At 52.0% G+C, this 21,242-nt stretch overlaps 2 protein-coding genes across 5 annotated transcripts in view; both read right to left on the minus strand.

Annotated features, from left to right (window-relative positions):
* Nucleotides 1-13,810, minus strand: part of LOC139230495 (GATOR2 complex protein WDR24-like) — a 37,195-nt gene extending 23,385 nt beyond the window's left edge. Inside the window, exons 1-2 of one of the 2 annotated variants that reach the window (XM_070862318.1) lie at nucleotides 13,538-13,810; nucleotides 444-1,067 (exon numbers count right to left, since the gene is read on the minus strand). In XM_070862318.1, coding sequence (XP_070718419.1) covers nucleotides 444-924 — 481 coding nt within the window. In that variant the 5' untranslated portion in view covers nucleotides 925-1,067; nucleotides 13,538-13,810. Of the gene's footprint in view, nucleotides 1-443; nucleotides 1,068-11,234; nucleotides 11,260-13,537 lie in introns of those variants that run through there. The other variant, XM_070862320.1, reaches the window with a different exon arrangement.
* A 5,373-nt stretch (nucleotides 13,811-19,183) lies between these two features.
* Nucleotides 19,184-21,242, minus strand: part of polr3h (polymerase (RNA) III (DNA directed) polypeptide H) — a 26,593-nt gene continuing 24,534 nt past the window's right edge. For all 3 annotated transcript variants that reach the window (XM_070862323.1, XM_070862321.1, XM_070862322.1), the window contains one exon: nucleotides 19,184-19,483. In XM_070862323.1, the coding sequence (XP_070718424.1) occupies nucleotides 19,430-19,483 (54 nt within the window). In that variant the 3' untranslated portion in view covers nucleotides 19,184-19,429. The remainder of the gene's footprint in view (nucleotides 19,484-21,242) is intronic.

Consider the following 21,242-nt stretch of genomic DNA (forward strand, 5'->3'; position numbering starts at 1 on the left):
AGGGCTTCAGCAGCAGATGAGCTGGGGCAAGGGGGCAGGTGATGTCAGAGGTCTTTGTGAAGGGGAGGAAGCAGGTTTGGAAGCACAGCTCGGGGGGAGGTTGCGAAGGGTGTGGTTGAGCCCAGGGCTTCTAGATTCAGGGTTGTGTGTGTGTGTGTGTGTTAGGCCCATGCAACAGAGCCTGGTCTCCAATCGCCTTGGATCCCCTTGCCATTGGACCAAGACCTAGCTCTGCCAAGCCTGTGTGGTGGCTGTGAATTCACGCACAGGCACCTTCCACTCTTTAAAATGAAGTTCGGGACCCGGAGCATCATGACCCTGGTGGACAACAGCGTTTGGAACTCATCTCAGTGAGGAAACAAGTCATCATCCTCGACTCTGGGGGTGCTGCCAAAGAGAGAGAGTGGAGCCCGAGGCGGGGAACGAGGGGTCCGGGGCCCTACCTGAAAAGGTACAGACGGATTCCTTCCTCCTCAGGTCGAAGCATTTCATGGAGCCGTCCTGCGAGCCGCTCAGCAATATGTAGAGCTCCAGCGGGTGGAAGCACACCTTGTTGACGGTGCGCTTGTGCTCCATGAAGAGCTGGTCCTGCTTGTTGCGGGAGGGCCTGGCCAGGTTCCAGGTCACCACCGCCCCGTTGGTGGCGGCCGTGGCCAGCAGGTTCTCCTCCATCTGGTGCCAGGCCACGTCGGCGCAGCTGAAGTTGAGCGAGGGCTTGCGGCCCACCCGCAGGTTGGCCCGCTCGCTGAACTGCTCCTCCTCCACCGCGTAGATCTTGAAGATGTTGCGCCCAGCCACCGCCACCTGGCTGCCGTCGCGGCACACGCTGATGGCATTGGCCGGGGCGTCCAGGCTGCAGCACAGGGTCTTGCCGCCACCGCCAGCGGCGCTGCCTCCGCCCAGAGCCGTGGCCATTCGCGCCATGGCCAACGACCCCTGAACTGCCGAGTCACTGGGGGTTCCGCTGCCTCCACAGCCAATCGGGCTTCATGCCCCGGTCCGGGGGCCCCGCCCAGCAAAGCAGGCAGCGGTCAAGTCATCGATGAGCGCCACCACGGTTATCGGACCTAGAGAGAAGAACGAGAGGGACCATTCTGATAATCCTTATTTAAGGGTGGAGTATAAAAGCAGGGAAGTCCTGCTACAACTGCACAGGGTGTCGGTGAGGCCACACCTGGAGTACTGCGTGCAGTTTTGGGTCTCCGTATTTAAGGTGGGATATACTTGCATTGGAGGCAGTTCAGAGAAGGTTCACTCGGTCGATTCCGGAGATGAAGGGGCTGTCTTATGAAGAAAGGTTGAGCAGGCTGGGCCTGTACTCACTGGAGTTTAGAAGAATGCGAGGTGATCTTATTGAAACGTAGAAGATTCTGAGGGGGCTCGACAGGGTAGATGCACAGAGGATGTTTCCCCTTGTGGGGGAATCTAGAACTAGGGGGCATAGTTTCAGAATAAGGAGTTGCCCATTTAAAACGGAAATGAAGAGGAATTTCTTCTCTCAGGGGGTTGTAAATCTGTGGAATTCTCTGCCCCAGAGAGCTGTGGAGGCTGGGACATTGAATCTATTTAAGGTGGAGATAGAAAGATTTTTGAACGATAAGGGAATCAAGGGTTATGGGGAGCGGGCAGGGAAGTGGAGCTGAGTCCATGATCAGATCAGCCACTGTTATATATGCAGACGACAGATATACTCTCTGTGTAGTCACTGTATAGTTGCATAAGATGAAGACTTGTTTACTTGATGTACTATCAATACATGCTGGCAGCACTAGGGGGTGCAACTGGTGGAGACTGGGGTTTCCTGCCCTGGTGGCAGGGGCTGTATAAAAGACTGCTCACCATGCTTGTGCCTCACTCTGGAGTTACGAATAAAGGACCAAGGTCACTACAGTTTGAGTACAACACATTGCCTCATGGAGTCATTCATAGGTGCATTACAGACATAACAGCCATGATCTTATTGAATGGCGGAGCAGGCTCGGGGGGCCAAATGGCCTACTCCTGCTCCTATTTCTTATGTTCTCATGTTATGTAGAGAGGGTATTGAACGGACTGTGTGAATCAGTAGGCGAACAAACAGAAAGATTTGTCCCATATATAATGAAATTTATAAACACGTTCTTTCTCAATCTTTGCGATTTTGCTGCACATACAGTGCTGTAGATAACCTCCCCCTCCCTATGATAACGATGGAGTTGTGGGGGAAGTGTGAACACAGAGGCTGAAGGCTGTTCGAATCATACAGCGCAGAAGGAGGCCATTCGGCCCATCGTGCCTGTGTCGGCTCTCTGAAAGAGCGATCCAATTAGTCCCACTCCCCCTGTTCTTTTCCCTAGAGTCCTGCAATTTTTGTTCCCTTTTTAAGTAGGGATCCAATTACCTTTTGAAAGGTACTATTGAATCTGCTTCCACCCCTGTAATGTATGCACCTGTGAGTATGCTCACAGGTTTGTGGAGCGGTTGTCCGGAGGAGGCGGGGTCCCCAATGGAGTGCACTCTATGCGGGAATCCTCCCACTATTTATTGGGGACTTGGCCTGGAGGTTGTTGCACGGAGCAGTCCCGTGCAATAAGTTTTTAAGTCGGTTCACGGACTCCCAGGCCGCCTGCAATTTCTGCGGTCTGGAGGAGTCCGTGTTCCACATTTATGTTGTATGTGTGAGGTTGCAGCCCCTCTTCCACTATTTGAAGGGGCTGCTCCTCAAATCCTGGCTGCACTTCAGTCCCACACTCCTGATCTTTGGGCACCCTGTGCGGAGGGGAGCGGGTATGTCCGAAGGCCTCCTCGTAGGACTGCTCCTGGGCACGGCCAAGGGGGCCATCAGCCGGTCCAGGCAGCGGGCGGTCGAGGGGGTCGTTCAGCCCGACTGCCTGCCTCTCTTCTGCGGTTACATCCGAGCTAGGGTGTCCTTAGAGATGGAGCACGCGGTGTCCATCGGTACGCTCGCGGCCTTCCGCGAGAGGTGGGCGCCGGAGGGACTGGAGGCATCATCACCCCCGGCAACCAAATTTTAATTTGACCGTTTAATGTCCAAAGTTTAAGTTGTTAATTTGTCGGTTCTAGTGTCCCTTTTAAGGGGCGCACTTGATTATAGTTTAATGAAACTAGTTGTGGAGCTGTTCAGAGTTGGGAGTGGCTTAGCCAGTCACGTGATGTCCACAAGACTCAATAAAACCCCAGCCAGTTGGGTTCGGGGGATCCACGATGAGGCAAGTGGTCGTGAGCCTGGTGGATGAACTGGTAATGTGTCGTGTGATTGTTAAACCTTTGCTAACAAACCAACTAGTTCTTAATGGCAATGAGTTGCTATGAATTCTTAAGCAAAGAACTCATGAAGCAAATACATTCCAAATGCCCTTTCAGGAAGTGCATTATGGATCACAACAAATTGCTGCGTAAATAAATTCCTCATCTCCCCTCCCCCGGCTTTATTGCGGGTTATCTTAAATCTGTGTTCTCAGGTTACCGCCCTCCCCGTCAGTGGAAACAGATCCTCCCTATCTGCTCTATCAAAATCTCTCCTTATTATGAACACCTCTATTAAATCCCTTTAACCTTCTCTGCTCGAAAGAGAAAAAACCCCAGCTTCTCCAGTCTCTCCACATAACTGATGTTCCTCATCCCCGATAGCATTCTGGTAAATCTCCTCTGCACCCTTGCTAAGGTCTTGACGTTCTTTCTAAAGTGCGGGGCCCAGAATTGGATGCAATACTCGAGCTGAGGTTTTGTGTATACAGCTGCCCGAGGGAGTTTTCACTTCTACTTGTCAGAAATTCTTGACCTTAAGACCTTGCCGAAGGAACAATATTCAATATGGCAGAGGCAGTGTGTGTGTCACTTGCAGTCTACCCCTCCAACCACCACCCCCCCCCCAGCACCTCCCCCTCTTGCGGTTTGCTTCCTCGAAAATCCCTCAGGCAAGTACTTCTTGTATCAGTAGGGACAAGGAGTGCCAGTTGACCATGGGGGCCATCGCATGCAAGAGAAGCACGCCTTTTACCGACAACCGTGTCTCACAGCTTTTCTTTACGTCTCAAGGACTCCCAGGTCAGGTGTAAAAAAAGACACAAAAACTGGAAATCTCCAATAAAAAAAAACCCGAAAACGCTGCAAATTCATGGCAGGTCCATCGGTAACTTGGAGAAACTTGGGTTAACCTTGCACGTGGGATCCTTCTGTGACCAATCTCACATCGGGACAGCAGGAGGCCATTCGGCCCCTCGAGCCTGATCCACCATTCAATGAGATCACAGCTGACCTGTATCTTAACTCCTTTTAACCCGTTCTCGATACACTAACCTAACAAAAACCTGGCGATCTCAGCCTTGAAAGTTCCAATTGATCTCCAGCATCCAGAGACTTTTGGGGGAGAGGGGGAATGGGGAAGGGGGAATGGGTCGGGGTGGTTATGGGGGCTGGGGGGGATGGGAGTTGAGGGATGAGGAAGTGGGAGATGGGAGGTGGATGGAGAGGATGAGGCTGAGCAGGGGGATGTGGTCTGGGAGGAAAGGGGTCTGGGAGAATTGGGGGGGGTAGAGGTCTGGGGGGGAGGGGGTCTGGTGGAATGGGGGTAGAGGGTCTGGGGGGAGGGGGTCTGGGGAATGTGGGGGAGGGAGTCTGGGGGGGAAGGGATGGGGGGAATGGGGGAGAGGGTCTGGGGGAATGGGGGTAGAGGGTCTGGGGGGAGGGGGTCTGGGGAATGTGGGGGAGGGAGTCTGGGGGGGAAGGGATGGGGGGAATGGGGGAGAGGGTCTGGGGGAATGGGGGGTGAAGGTCTGGGAGGGAGGGGGTCTGGGGGAATGGGGAGGAGGGAGTCTGGGGGGGAAATTGGGGAGAGGGTCTGGGGGAATGGGGGGTGAGGGTCTGGGGGGGAGGGGGTCTGGGGGGAGGGAGTCTGGGGGGGAAATGGGGAGAGGGTCTGGGGGAATGGGGGGGAGGGGGTCTGGAGGGAGGGGGTTGGGGAGGGGGTCTGGGAGGGAGGGGGTTGGGGAGGTGCTACCATTTCCCAGGAAATTGCCCGGGAATTTGCGGAGGTGCTGCCCAGGACTCCGTCAGTGATCCCGGGCTGCTGTTAATGGCCCTTCCCTCCATTAATGATCCGGGGCCGATATCAGTGACCTATAACCTCTATTAATAATCCAGGGCCTGTAGTAAAGATCGGGACCACCGTTCATGAATGTAACTCGTGGTAATTGTGGGAAAATGGCAGCTGATAGCAGTGATCATTACCCAGTGACCCCACTTTGGGCAAACGCAGCCTGGGCTCCTGGGTTAGAGAGAGGAACATCAGCCAGGGTCCCCGGTCCCGACCCTGATCCAGTGACCCCTGCTGTAGCATTCAGCTGGAGTGCCTCCCCTAGTAACAATGGCCTGCCAGCTCCCAGTTGCCAGAACGGCCCCTTGGGCAAGGTATTCGGGGGAGATGGGGCCCCCACCATCTGTGTAACTGAACCCCAATATGAGTCAGCACCTTCAGAGAAGGAGGGAAAATGGGTCAACGGACAAACAGTGGAATGTGATGGTGAGCCCATCTTAGGTAACTCCACTGTCCTGCACTATCCCCATATTCCTTGATTCCTTTAATATCCAAAAATCTATCGATCCCCATCTTCAATATACTCATCGGCTGAGCATCCACAGCCCTATGGATTCCAAAAATTCACAGCCCCAAGTGTCAGCCATGGCTCAGTGGGCAGCACCCTCGCCTCTGAGTCAGAGGGTTGTGGGTTCAAGTCCCACTCCAGAGACTTAAGCACAAAAATCTACACTGACGCTCCCAGTGGAGTGCTGCACTGTCGGAGGTGCTGTCTTTTGGATGAGATGTTAAACCGAGGCCCTGTCTGCTCTCTCAGGTGAATATAAAAGATCCTATTGCGAAGAAGAGCAGGGGAGTTATCCCCTGTGTCCTGGGCCAATATTTATCTCTCAATCAACATAACAAAAAAAACAGATTATCTGGTCATTATCACATTGCTGTTTGTGGGAGCTTGCTGTGTGCAAGTTTGCTACAGCGTTTCCTATATAACAACAGTGATTACACTCAAAAGTACTACATTGACTGTAAAGCACTTTGAGACGTCCAGTGGTTATGAAAGGCACTATATAAATCCAAGTCTTTTTTTTCGAGTCAGAAGTTCGCGGGTTCAAGATCCACTTCAGAATTTGAACCCATAAACTAAGCTGACACTGTCAGCGCAGTACTGAGGGAGTGCTGCAGTACTGAGGGAGTGCTGCACTGTCAGAGGGGCAGTACTGAGGGAGTGCTGCACTGTCAGAGGGGCAGTACTGAGGGAGAGCTGCACTGTCGGAGGGGCAGTACTGAGGGAGTGCTGCACTGTCAGAGGGGCAGTACTGAGGGAGTGCTGCACTGTCAGAGGGGCAGTACTGAGGGAGTGCTGCACTGTCGGAGGGTCAATACTGAGGGAGTGCTGCACTGTCAGAGGGGCAGTACTGAGGGAGTGCTGCATTGTTGGAGGGTCAGTACTGAGGGAGTGCTGCACTGTCAGAGGGTCAGTACTGAGGGAGTGCTGCACTGTCAGAGGGTCAGTACTGAGAGAATGGTGCAGTACTGAGGGTCAGTACTGAGGGAGTGCTGCACTGTCAGAGGGGCAGTACTGAGGGAACGGTGCAGTACTGAGGGTCAGTACTGAGGGAGTGCTGCACTGTCGCAGGTGCTGCCTTTCAGATGAGATGCTAAACCAAGCCGAGTGTACCTGATCAAGTTATCAAAGAAAAGACCCCAGGGCACAATTTGAAGAGAAGGGGAGGCTTTCCCGCTGCCCAACTGGTCATGCAGTTCATTGCTGTTTCTGGGACCTTGCTGTGCACAAATTGGCTGCCACATTTGCCGAGAGTAATTCATTGGGCTGTGAAGTGCTTTGGGGCATGGTGAGGATGTGAAAGGTGCTATATAAATGCAAGAGGCGAGATTAGGAGACTTTTTTTTACATAGCAAGTTGTTACGATCTGGAACACGCAGCCTGAAAGGGCGGTGGAAGCAGATTCAATAATAACTTTCAAAAGAGGAATTGCATAAATATTTGAAGGGGGAAAGTGTGCAGGGCTACAGGGAAAGAGCTGGGGCAGTGAGACTAACTGGATCGCTCTTTCAGAGAGCCGGCACAGGAACGATGGGCCGAATGGCCTCCTTCTGTGCTGTAAGATTATTTCTTTTACCATGTAACAGCAACAAAGGAAAGAAAGACTTGGATTTATATAGCTCCTTTCACAACCAGCGGATGTCCCAAAATGCTTTACAGCCAATGAAGTCCTTTTGGAGTGCAGTCACTGTTGTAATGCGGAAGGAGCAGCCTGGCGGCCTAACTCAGCAGTCTGAGCGGCCCCCGGCCTGCGAGCACCATCGGAGTAGGCAGGGGAGCAGAAGGAGCAGCGTGGCAGCGTACCACTCCAGCGAGCAGCACGTGCTGGAGCAGGAGAGCAACGGCAGTGAAAAGGGACATCACCAAGGCCCAGGTCGGTGATTGGAGCGTGGGCAGGTACAGCAGGAGCGGCAAGGTCGGGGCAAAGGAGCGGAGAGAGATTGTAGAGGGACGTGATCGGGGCCCAGGAGAGGCGTGAGTTCTGGGCCCAGAAGAAATGAGGGCCCAGGGGCAGCACGGGCCAGCCCACACTGCGATATGTGTGCGCACTGGGTCCGTGCAGCAGAGCTGGTCTCCAGTCGTCTTGGTTAATCCTTGCCACTGGACCAAGACCTAGCTCTGTCAAGCCCGTGTGGTGGCTGGTGTGCAACGGTCACCATATGTTAAAAAATCCACGCACAGGCATCTTCCACCCTTCAACATGTAGTTCTGGACCTGGAATATTAGATCCTTCATTGAAACACCTGTGAACTTTTTGACATGGAAGCAAGTCATCCTCGATTCGCAGGACTGTCTATGATGATGAATGTGGGAAACACGACAGCCAATTTGCACACAGCAAGTTCCCACAAACAGCAATGTGATAATGATCAGATAATCTGTTTTTGTTATCTGCATTGAGGGATAAATATTGGCCCAGGACACAACCCCCTGCTCTTCTTTGAAATAGCAGCATGAATCTTTTACATCCACCAGAGAGAGCAGACAGAGCCTCGGTTTAACATCTCATTCGAAAGACTATGCCTCTGACGGTGCAGCACTCTCTCAGCACTGCACTGGAGTGTCAGCCTAGATTTTTGTGCTCAAGATCCTGGAGTGAGACTTGAACCCACAATCTTCTGACTCAGAGGTGAGGCTGCTACCCACTGAGCCACAGCTGACCCCCCAAGAGCTAGGAATCACTGAGGTTAAACCCGGTTTAGGCCCCTTTAACAAACGTCTTTGCATCAACTCCCCGACAGATTTGAGAATAAGCCAGACCCAAGTAATGAGTCAAAGCTTCACTGCTGCTCCTGGCCAAGTCACTAAGTTCCACTCCTAATTATAGAAATATGAAATGAAACACTGAAGTAGCAAGGACATTGACTAAAATAGAATGTTTTCATTTATACCCAGACCAGCTGCTCCCAGCACTGGCCCTGCTACTTACAGCCCTGACTCCTAGACTCCTAAACCCCAGTAACCCATCTCTCACAGACCAGGCCAGGCCAACCAGGCCAATTAGCCCCAATCTTTCTTCCTTGCCGGTTTGGCCTGTATGAATTTTCCAAGCCTGGAGTTTTCAGCAGTGCTGTTGTTGGGTAAATCCTAAATCAGGACCACTTGCATTTATCATCATCATCGGCAGTCCCTCGAAATTGAGGAAGACTTGCTTCCACTCCAAAAGTGAGTTCTCAGGTGACTGAACAGTCCAATACGGGAATTACAGTCTCTGTCACAGGTGGGACAGGCAGTGGTTGAAGGAAAGGGTGGGTGGGACAGGTTTGCCGCACGCTCCTTCCGCTGCCTGCGTTTAGTCTCTGCATGCTCTCGGCGACGAGACTCGAGGTGCTCAGCGCCCTCCCGGATGCTCTTCCTCCATTTAGGGCGGTCTTTGGCCAGGGACTCCCAGGTGTCGGTGGGGATGTTGCACTTTATCAAGGAGGCTTTGAGGGCTCATTTATAGAGCATCTTTAACCTAGGAAAAGGTCCCAGGGCGCTTCACAGGAGTATAATCAGATCAAATTTGACACCGAGCTACGCAAGGAGATATTAGGACAGGGCTTGGTCAAAGAGGTAGGTTTTGAGGAGCATCTTAAAAGGAGGAGAGGTAGAGAGGCGGAGAGGATTAGGGAGGGAATTTCAGAGCGTGGGGCCTAGGTAGCTGGTAGGCATGGCCGCCAATGGTTGAGCGATGGAAACCAGGGATACTTAAGAGGCCAGATTTAGAGGAGTGCAGAGATCTCGGAGGGTTGTGGGGCTGGAGCAGGTCACAGGGAGGCCATGGAGGGACTGGAAAACAAGGATGGGAACCCCAAAATCGGTTCGTATTGGCAACGTAGAGTTGAACTTCATATCCAGTCCATAAGGTTCGAGGGTGCACACTTAACTGGGCCGCGAGGGCAACAAGCTAAGATGCTGGTGGTGTAGTGTGTGAGTATGATGAGGGAGTGAACTACACAGAGGCCCTGGTTCCTCAAACCATGCTGAGCTAACTGAGGCTAACCAAGACACAATCACCGACCTGGACCTTGCTGACGTCACTCTCCGCTGCCGTCGCCCTCCTGCACCAGCTCGCGCTGCTCCCTGAAATGGCCTCCATGCTGCTCCCGAGGCCGCACCTCCGCTCCTTTTATGACCCCGACCTTCCGCTGGTGTTCTCACGCAGGGCGGGGCTTCCACGCTGCTCCTGGGAGACTGTGGAGGGATGTGATCGGAGCCCATGGGAGGCGTGAGTTCGGGGCCCAGGGGCAGCACGGGCCAGCCCACACTGCGATATGTGAGCGCACTAGGTCCGTGCAGCAGAGCAGGTCTCCAGCCATCTTGGTTAACCCTTGCCACTGGACCAAGGCCTAGCTCTGTCGAGCCCGTGTGGTGGCTGGTGTGCAACGGCCACCCCACGTTAAAAAAATCCACGCACAGGCATCTTCCACCCTTCAACATCTAGTTCGGGATCTGGAATATTAGGTCCTTCATTGAAACACCTGGGAATTCAACCTTTTTTGGCGTGGAAGCAAGTCATCCTCATTTCGAGGGACTGCCGATGATAACGATAACCAAGACAGTAGTTGGAAATCTACAATTAGCTCCAACTTTCTTGGGCTGAGGAAGGGCGGGGGGCGAGAGGGACATCAACCAGGATTTCCGCCCATTTCTGTGACCTCCTCCAGCCCCACAACCCTCCGAGATATCTGAGCAGACACACCGTGGCACCAGGCCCCAGCAGGGGCCTGTTCCCATCCCCCCCCCCAGGGGCTGAAATCACAATCGCTGCAGCTGGGATGACACAAGGAGAGGAAAGGGGAAGTTAATGTGCGAGAGTGGAGACTCAGCAACTTTCACTGAAACAACGGCAGGCACAGCGAGCCAAGCCAACCACGAACCAACGGCAAGCTGAGTGATCTATTTCCCGGTTAGTACAGTTGTAACCCACGAGAATCCCAACAATCGTTTGGAAACTGTTTTAAGACGATCGCAACAAAAAAAGAAAGTGTTGCATTTATATAGTGCCTTGACGTCTCAAAGCACTTTACAGCCAATGAAGTACTTTTGGAGTGTAGTCACTGCTGTAATGTGGCAGACAATTTGCAGACAGCAAGCTCCCACAAACAGCAATATGATAATGATCGGATAATCTGTTTTTGTGTTGATTGAGGGATAAATATTGGCCCCAGGACACCGGGGATAACTCCTCTGCTCTTCTTCGAAATAGTGCTGCGGGATCTTTTACGCCTACCTGAGAGAGCAGACGGGGCCTCGGTTTAACGTCTTCTCCAAAAGACAGCAACTCCGACAGTGCAGCACTCCCTCAGCACTGCACTGGAGTGTCAGCCTGAATTGTTTTGTGCTCAACTCCCTGGAGTGGGACTTGAACCCACAACCTTCTGACTCAGAGGCAAGGGTGCTGCCCACTGAGCCACAGCTGACACAGGGCCCTGTTTGCCAGTGCCATCACGAACGGTTCAATCCACAGAGAGAGATTTCCGTCACCCTTAACCTCAGTCGCCACCCCATACCAGGACACTCAACCTGGTTCAATGTGGACAACTGAGTTTGCATCGTGATCCCCATTGGACCTCATGTGAGATTAAGTGGCCCGCGTTTCCGCTCTTGCTCATGACCCCAGTGCGTGGGTGAGGATGTGATCAGGCTTACCTGTGATGCCCCTCAGAAAAAGCCCATCAGTAGGGCTCGCACATGAAGACTCACCGGTTGGGTGGGCTTGAGCACTGATGGAATTGTACCCTCCATGGAGGGGGAAGATGAACCATTTACCCCTAAAGGTAGTCTCTGCCCCGCCTCAGCTCATCTGCTGCCGAAGCCCTCATCCACGCCTTCATTACCTCGAGACTTGACTATTCCAACGCACTCCTGGCTGGCCTCCCACGTTCTACCCTACGTAAACTAGAGGTGATCCAAAACTCGTCTGCCCGTGTCCTAACTCGCACCAAGTCCCACTCATCTATCACCCCTGTGCTCGCTGACCTACATTGGCTCCCGCTTAAGCATCGCCTCGATTTTAAAATTGTCATCCTCATTTTCAAATCCCTCCATGGCCTTGCCCCTCCCTATCTCTGTCATCTCCTCCAGCCCCACAACCCCTCCCCTGAGAACTCTGCACTCCTCTAATTCTGCCCTCCTGAGCATCCCTGATTATAATCGCTCAACCATTGGTGGCCGTGCTTTCAGCTGCCTGGGCCCCAAGCTCTGGAACTCCTTGCCTGAACCTCTCTGCCTCTCTGTCCTCCTTTAAGACAATCCTGAAAACCTACCTCTTTTGACCAAGCAGCTGCCCTAATATCTCATGTTGCTTGGTATTAAATTATGTTTTATAACAGTCCTGTGAAGCGCCTTGGGGTACGTTTTACTGCGTTAAAGGCTCTATATAAATGCAAGCTGTTGTTGTTGTTGTAGATGCCCCGCCCAGTGTAGTACTGAGTTATACCGATCAGGATCCAGTCCTGGTTGGAGCTGCTGCTGCCTCAGTCGCTCTGGAGGTTAGGGGTCAAGCTCCTGCTCAGTGTCCAGCGGCTCTTGCTGCGACGTACCTGAGTGTACATGGACCTCACGTCAGGATGGGGTGGTACTGGGCCCCCCCAATGCCTCCCCGGACCTCCCGCCCTGCTGGCCATGACTGTCTCACGCTGGGGGGGGGTGGGGTGGGGATACCTTCGAACCAGACCCAGTGCGGGTCAGGACCTACGGGAGAGGATGGGAGAGCCACAACGTATCGCAAGTTCAACACCGAACCTCAGTACACAGGATTACACCGGATATACGGCACAGAAACAGGCCATTCGGCCCAACCAGTCCATGGGGCGTTTATGCTCCACTCGAGCCTCCTCCCCTCTTTCCTCATCTAAATCTATCAGCATAACCCTCCATTCCCTTCCACTAGGCTCATTCCAGAGATGAGGGGGTTACCTTATGATGATAGATTAAGTAGACTGGGTCTTTACTCGTTGGAGTTCAGAAGGATGAGGGATGATCTTATAGAAACATTTAAAATCATGAAAGGGGACAGACAAGATAGAGGCAGAGAGGTTGTTTCCACTGGTCGGGGAGGCTAGAACTAGGGGGCACAGCCTCAAAATACGGGGGAGACAATTTAAAACCGAGTTGAGAAGGAATTTCTTCTCCCAGAGGGTTGTGAATCTGTGGAATTCTCTGCCCAAGGAAGCAGTTGAGGCTAGCTCATTGAATGTATTCAAATCACAGATAGATAGATTTTTAACCAATAAGGGAATTAAGGGTTACGGGCAGCGGGCGGGTAAGTGGAGCTGAGTCCACGGCCAGATCAGCCATGATCTTGTTGAATGGCGGAGCAGGCTCGAGGGGCTAGATGGCCTACTCCTGTTCCTAATTCTTATGTTCTTATGTTCTCCCTCGTGTGCTTGTCCAGCCTCCCCTTAAATGCATCAATACTATTCGCCTCAACCACTCCCTGTGGCAGTGAGTTCCACATTCTCATCACTCTCTTGGTAAAGAATTTCTCCCCTAAATTCCCTATCGGATTTCTTGCTGACGATCTTATGTTGATGGCCTCTAGTTATGCTCTTCCCCACAAGTGGAGACACTCTCTCTGTATCCGCTCTATCAAACCCTTTCATAATTTTAAAGACCTGTATTAGGTCACCCCTCAGCCTTCGTTTTTCGAGAGAAAAAGAGACCCAGCCTGTTCATCCTTTCCTGCTAAGTAGAAGTAGACCTGAGGTTCAGAGACTGGGGTGCAAGTCTGTGGTTCCCGGACTCTCCGAGTGCTGGGAACCAGGAGAAGATAACCCACACCCTACAACGTGAAATACCGACGGTCATAAAATAAAAATAGCTTAAAATGATAGAACCAGCCTCTCGTTGGGTGTGCGGCCGTGCTCTGCCGAAAGGACAAAGAGAATCGTTAACATGCAAGGCTAATCTTCATCAGAAACGCAGTGTACCGGGGAGTAACTAAGTCCTACCTAGAGGCTCGAGTCAGATCTCCAGTGCTGTTGGTGGTCACCGTTCTGCTCGGGTATACTCAATGAGCTGCCCTGTGAGGGCTGCAGGATCTCACACTGCCTCATCTCTCTCTCTCTCTCCCACGCCAGCCCTCCCTCTGCAAGCTCCCAGCTCTGCTGCTCTGTTCCTGCAGAGCTCCAGCCCGCTGCAGGCTTCCCAGCTGACCAGTCAAGTCAACCAGTGCACAGTGCTTGGTAAAAAGGGGCAGCATTTGTCTCACACACACACAGGGCCATCTACAGGCCGGACAGAACACAGGCAGTCCAGTCCAATGTAGGTACACTCTGAATCAAGAGTCTCTCTCTCTCTCTCTTGCTCTTGGGACCCCCGGAGTTTTATATTTAGATTTGTAGCGAGTTCTCAGATACACATACACACACACAGATACAACACATAGCAGCGCCAGAAAACTGCAAACATAACATAGAAACATAAAAAGTAGGTGCAGGAGCAGGCCATTAGGCCCTTCGAGCTTGCACCGCCATTCAATAAGATCGTGGCTGATCATTCCTTCAGTACCCCATTCCTGCTTTCTCTCCATACCCTCTGATTCCTTTAGCCGTAAGGCGTAAGAAATAGGAGTCGGCCATGCTGCAACCAGAGGCTCTGTTCAGATATTCACTGACATCCCAATCATACATGCACAGAGGGAGGCCATTCAGCCCATCGTGCCTATGCTGGCTCTGTAAATAGCTATCCATATGTCCCACTCACCCTGCTCTTTCCCCCATAGCCCTACCAATTTTCCCTCTTCATCCAATTCCCTTTTGAAAGTTACTCTTGTATCTGCTTCAGGCAGTGTATTCCAACCATAACTTGTATTTATATAGCACCTTTAATGCAGTAAAACGTCCCAAGGCGCTTCACGGCAGTGTTTAAGCCATGAACTCATTGAATGGCGGTGCAGGCTAGAAGGGCTGAATGGCCTGCTCCTGCACCTATTTTCTATGTTTCTATGTAAAACGAATACATCTGACACCGAGCCGCATCAGAAGAAATTACGGCAGATGCTTGGTCAAAGAGGTAGGTTTTAAAGGGCGTCTTAAAGGAGGAAAGAGAGGTGGAGAGGTTTAGGGAGGGAGTTCCAGAGCTTGGGGCCCAGGCAGCAGAAGGCAACCAATGGTTGAGCGATTATAGTCATGGGATGCTCAAGAGGGCAGAATTAGAAGAACGCAGACATCTTGGAGACGGGGGGGGGGGGGGGTGTTGGGGCTGGAGGAGATTACAGAGATAGGGAGGGGCGAGGCCATGGAGGGATTTGAAAATAAGGATGAGAATTCTGAAATCGAGGCATTGCTGAACGGGGAGCCAATGTAGGTCAGCGAGCACAGGGGGTGATGGGTGAGCGGGACTTGGTGCGAGATCACAACAACTCACTGCGTAAAAAAAAAAATGCCTCATCTCATCTCGAGTTCTTTTGCCAATCACCTTAAGTCCATGTCCTCTGGTTACCAAACTTCTCCGACTGGAAACAGTTTTGATACAGTTCTCCCTACTCTATCAAAACCACTCATCATTTTGAACACCTCTATTAAATCTTCCTGTAACTTTCTCTGCTCTAAGGAGAACAATCCCGGTTTCTCCAGTCTCCCCACATCACTGATGTCCCTCATCCCTGATACCATTCTGGTAGATTTCCTGTCCACCCTCTCCATATCCTTCCTTAAGTGTGGTGCCCAGAATTGGACAATATTCCAGCTGAGGCCCATCCAGGGATTTAGCATAACTTCCTTGCTTTTGTACTCTATTCCTCTATTAATAAAGACCAGGTCCCATATACCTTGTTAACAGCCTTCTCCACTTTTCCTGTCACCTTCAAAGAATTGTTGTACGTACAGCCCCAGGTCTCTCTGGTCCTGCACCCCCTTTAAAATTGCGCCATTTAGTTTATATTGCTGCTCCTCATTCTTCCTTCTAAAATGCATCACTAGGGCAGAAATCTCCCTTTCTTGGTTGCCTTTAGGCTGGACAATCCAGTAAAACAGGATCAGAAGAAAAATCTGCTTCTCCAAAGCTGGATTTTAAGAAAAGGAGGTGAGCACAGGCAAAACAGGGTTCAATTCTTGTGTTCCTAATTCCACTCGTACACACCAACTTCAATCAGGCCTGTTTCTCATTTACACAGGGACAATCAAGCTGATTTGCACATGTGAATCATCCTTTTTAAAAATCTGGTCAGCCTGTCATTGGACAAATCCCGGGGGAGATTTTTCAGACATGAGGAATTTGAGATTAGACTGGATGGTTTATTGAAGTGTATGGGAGTGAGCAGGAGAGTGGGATTGGATTGGGTGGGATATTAAAGGACGTGAGGAGTGAGATTAAACTGGTGGGTTATTAAAGGGTATGGAGAGTGAGCAGGAGAGTGGGATTGGACTGGGTGGGATATTAAAGGGCGAGGGGGAGAGTGGGATTAGATGTGAGATATGGAGAGTGGGATAAAACTGGGTGGAATATTAAAGGGTATGGCGAGAGGGATTAATCTGGGTGAGATATTAAAGGGTGTGGGGAGTGAGCAGGAGAGTGGAATTAGACTGGGTAGGATATCAAAGTGGGATTAGACTGGATTGGACATCACCAAGATCCAGGTCAATGATTGGAGCATGGGCAGGTACAGCAGGAGCAGTGAGGTCAGGGCGAAGGAACGGCGAGAGATTGTAAAGGGACGTGATCGGGGCCCAGAAGAGGCAAGGGCCCAGGGGCAGCATGGGCCAGCCCACACTGTGATATGTGTGCGCACAAGGTCCGTGCAGCAGAGCTGGTCTCCAGTCGTCTTGGGTAATCCTTGCCACTGGACCAAGACCTAACTCGGTCAAGCCCGTGTGGTGGCTGGTGTGCAATGGCCACCACACGTTAAAAAAATCCACGCACAGGCATCTTCCACCCTTCAACATGTAGTTCAGGACCTGGAATATCAGGTCCTTCATTGAAACACCTGTGGCCTTTTTGGTGTGGAAGCAAGTCATCCTCGATACGAGGGACCGCCTATGATGATGATGATGGATGAGACACTGTTGTCGACTGGGTTGGGAGCGGGGAGGGGGGGCGCACACAACACAGCCACGTTCCATCCTGTCCTTATCCGATGTGCACTGTGTATTTTTAACAGCGATCCCTGGATGGTGGTCAGGACCAAGGACCGTGACTGATTATTACCCATCCTTAACCCAAAGTCAAAAGAGTTGAACTGTAGTGCCCCACAGAGTAAGGATTGAATCTGGAGTCGTGACAGTACCACCCTGGTCAACATCTTCACCCACTTAACCATTGGGTGGGGGCAAGTCAGAGACATCATCATCTCCAGGACGCACACATTACTCCCACAACGCTGGTAGACACGGAGTTCCAGGATCTTGAGTCAGTGGCGATGCACTACAAAGGAATATAAAATGGGAAGGACCATCAGGATGATTGAATGCACTGTACAGATCGAAAGAGCTCTTCCATTAGGCCCTTTCCCAATAAAAGCCACTGCCTCATTGACTGAGATCAGGTGTAACACGGAGCAGGAGTGGAATCTTCCTGGTCTATAGGGATCAGAACCATGCCAGGTGCATATACCAACTTGGCTCATCGCCTGACAATAGCAGGACCGTCCATTCTTTGACTGCTCGCAACTTTCTTACTGTTTCACCGATTCTCCAACGGAGAGAACAGGAAGGATGGAAGGGAGAGTAAAACACCTTTAAACTCTTTAATTGCCCCAGGCATTGCGCATTTATCACGTCTCCAAAGAATGAATTAATTTCAAAGTGCAGTGACTCATTCTGTAGGCAAATGTGACAGCCAATTTGCACAAAGCAAGATCCCACAATACAGCCACAAAATGAATGTCCAGTTTATCTGTCTTTGATGGTGTAGGGTTGAAAGTATGCAGGCCAGGACACTGGAAGAACTCCCTGCTCTTCTTCAGATAGTGCCGTGCGACCTTGGGTTAACATGATATCCGAAGGTCGATAGCTCTGCCAATGCAGCACTCCCGCACTCAAGTGCCATCTTGGACTAATGCATTGAAGTCCAGGAGTTGGGCTTGAACTCAAGATTTGTTAGTGATCAGGCCCATTTCCCCCACCCTCCCTCAAACCCCTGCACAAGTTAGAAAAGAGGCCATAAAATAACATCCTAACTTTTGGACAGCTGCCAATTACATAGCTAAATTGATTTTTTTTTAAGGCTTAAATTGATTTTTTTAAGCATGCAGGCGTTGCTGGCTACTACTTCACAACTAGAGCCATTTGTTTGTTTTAGTAAAATACTTTCATAGTTCTCCAAAATATCAATTCTGGTAAGGAGCATCCCTCAACCCTTCTGCATTGTAAAAGGCACACGAGTAGGAAAGTGCTCCCACTCACGATCAATCTCCCTCTCTCACATATGCACGGCTGGTCAATTGGAGGTATTCTGGAAGTGGAATAGATCACTTCTGTGTTGCAAGTTGAGTAGGCTGAATGACCTCCTTCTGTACTATGCAAAATTCTCATTCTCAAATCCCTCCATGGCATCGCCCCTCCCTATCTCTGTAACCTCCTCCACCCCCGCACCCGAGATGTCTGCGCTCCTCAAATTCTGCCCTCTTGAGCATCTCTTATTATAATCACTCAACCATTGGTGGCCGTGCCTTCTGTTGCCTGGGCCCCAATCTCTGGAACTCCCTCCCTAAACCTCTCTGCCTCCCCTTCCTCCTTCAAGACGCTGCTTAAAACCTCGCTCCTTGACCAAGCTTTTGGTCACCTGGGCTAATTTCTCTTTATGCAGCTCAGTGTCAAATGCTTTTGGCTTTTAACACTCCCGTGAAGCGTCTTGGGACGTTTCACTATGTTAAAGGCACTATATCAATACAAGTTGTTGTTGTAACTATGACGATGAACTCTCAACCTTCTGATCCATGGGTAATGGCGTGCTGAGCCAGGCTGGCACGGTTAATAGGCAGCGGGACACCGGGACAGGAGCTGCATGCTCTGTGAGACACGAGACTCCCAAAGCAAGAGCTCTACTTGGAGCTCCTTCACGGCAAATGAGCCTTAGGTGGGCAGAGGAAACGTTACAAGGACACCCTCAAAGCCTCCCTGATAAAATGCAACATCCCCACCGACACCTGGGAGTCCCTGGCCAAAGACCGCCCTAAGTGGAGGAAGAGCATCCGGGAGGGCGCTGAGCACCTCGAGTCTCATCGCCGAGAGCGTGTGGAAATCAAGCACAGACAGCGGAAGGAGCGTGCGGCAAACCTGTCCCACCCTCCCCTTCACTCAATGACTGTCTGTCCCACCTGTGACAGGGACTGTGGTTCTCGTATTGGACTGTTCAACCACCTAATGACTCATTTTTAGAGTGGAAGCAAGTCTTCCTCGATTCCGAGGTACTGCTGCTGATGATGATGATGATGTTGGCTGGCCTTGTTTCTTCGGTGCAATGGGTTCACAGAACAAAATCTATCCATCAAACATCTTTAATTTGCTGCTTAAATAGCCTGCTATAAAGATGGTGAGTGCTGGGCTGGTACTGCACACACACACACACACACACACACACACACACAGTGAGAATATAACATGAGGTAGTCAACATTACCAAACCAAAACAAATACACATTTTTTTTTTTGCAAGTCTTTCATTTTCCACTGAGCATGCGATATCTTTATTTGCTCAACCAAAAACCGTCCCAAGTTGTAGCTAGGATCTTGCTCGCCAGATGCTTCCTGCTCCAGTCAAACACCGAGCATCTGTCCTCGTCTCTGCAGGCCGGGACCCTGAGGGACGGTTGCACTAAGCAACAGCAGCAGGCAGTTGCAGCTCCAGGCAGGCAGCGTTAATGTCCATGCTGCATTCAGAGCACCGGCTTCGAGCCCCACTCATTAACCATTGGTCCACCACGACAGCAGGCCCAGGCCCGGCTCACTGATGGACGCCTGCAAACAATTGGCAAACACAAGCAAAAAAAACACAAAGGGTTAAGTGGGCGTTTCCCCGTTCATTCTGTTCTCCCCTACTACACAATACTGCAACAAGAGGGACACGAGAGCGAGGAGAGGGGAAAGGGATGGGGGGGGGGGAAGGGGAAGGGATGGGGGGGGAAGGGAAAGTGAGAAAGAGGGAGGGGAAGGAAGAGGGGGGGGGAGGGGCAGGGGGAGGAAGAGAGAGAGAGAGAGAGAAGAGAGAGAGAGAGAGAGAGAGAAGGAGGGGAAGGAAGAGAGGGAGAGGGAGAAAGAGAGAGATGGGGTGGGAAGAGAGGGGGAGAAGAGAGAGATGGGGGGAGAGAGATGGGGGGTAAGAGAGAGAGAGATGGGGGGTAAGAGAGAGAGAGATGGGGGGTAAGAGAGAGAGATGGGGGGTAAGAGAGATGGGGGTAAGAGAGAGAGATGGGGGGTAAGAGAGAGAGATGGGGGGGTAAGAGAGAGAGATGGGGGGTAAGAGAGAGAGATGGGGGTAAGGAGAGAGAGATGGGGGTAAGAGAGAGAGATGGGGGGTAAGAGAGAGAGATGGGGGGTAAGAGAGAGAGATGGGGGGTAAGAGAGAGAGATGGGGGGTAAGAGAGAGAGATGGGGGGTAAGAGAGAGAGATGGGGGTAAGAGAGAGAGATGGGGGGTAAGAGAGAGAGATGGGGGGGAAGAGAGAGAGATGGGGGGGAGGATGGGGGAAGAGAGAGAGATGGGGGGGAAGAGAGAGAGATGGGGGGGAAGAGAGAGAGATGGGGGGGAAGAGAGAGAGATGGGGGGGAAGAGAGAGAGATGGGGGGAAGAGAGAGAGATGGGGGGGAAGAGAGAGAGATGGGGGGGAAGAGAGAGAGATGGGGGGAAGAGAGAGAGATGGGGGGAAGAGAGAGAGATGGGGGGGAAGAGAGAGAGATGGGGGGAAGAGAGAGAGATGGGGGGAAGAGAGAGAGATGGGGGGGAAGAGAGAGAGATGGGGGGAAGAGAGAGAGATGGGGTGGGGAGAGAGAGATGGGGGGGAAGAGAGAGAGATGGGGGGAGAGAGAGATGGGGGGGAAGAGAGAGATGGGGGGGAAAGAGAGTGAGAGATGGGGGAAGAGAGAGAGATGGGGGGAAGAGAGAGAGTGTGGGGGGAGAGAGAGAGATGGGGGGGAAGAGAGAGAGAGGGGGGAGGGGGAGAGGGAAGAGAGATGGGGGGAAGAGAGAGAGATGGGGGGGAAGAGAGAGAGATGGGGGAGAGAGAGAGATGGGGGGAGGAGGAGAGGGGGGAGAGAGAGGGGGGGGAGAGAGATGGGGGGGAGAGAGAGAGAGGAAGAGAGAGAGATGGGGGGGAAGAGAGAGAGATGGGGGGGAAGGAGAGAGGATGGGGGAGAGAGGAGGGGGGGGGAAGAGGGGAGAGAGAGAGGGGGAAAGAGAGACGGGGGGGGGGAAAGAGAGACGGGGGGGAAGGGGAAAGAGAGACACGGGGGGGGGGAAGAGAGACACGGGGGGGAAAGAGAGACACGGGGGGGGAAAGAGAGACACGGGGGGGAAAGAGAGACACGGGGGGGGAAAGAGAGACACGGGGGGGGAAAGAGAGACACGGGGGGGAAAGAGAGACACGGGGGGGAAAGAGAGACACGGGGGGGGGGAAGAGAGACACGGGGGGGGAAGAGAGACACGGGGGGAAGAGAGACACGGGGGGGGGAAGAGAGACACGGGGGGGGGGAAGAGAGACACGGGGGGGGAAGAGAGACAC

Source organism: Pristiophorus japonicus, chromosome 19 (assembly GCF_044704955.1).
Source record: "Pristiophorus japonicus isolate sPriJap1 chromosome 19, sPriJap1.hap1, whole genome shotgun sequence".
Taxonomy (NCBI): Eukaryota; Metazoa; Chordata; class Chondrichthyes; family Pristiophoridae; genus Pristiophorus; species Pristiophorus japonicus.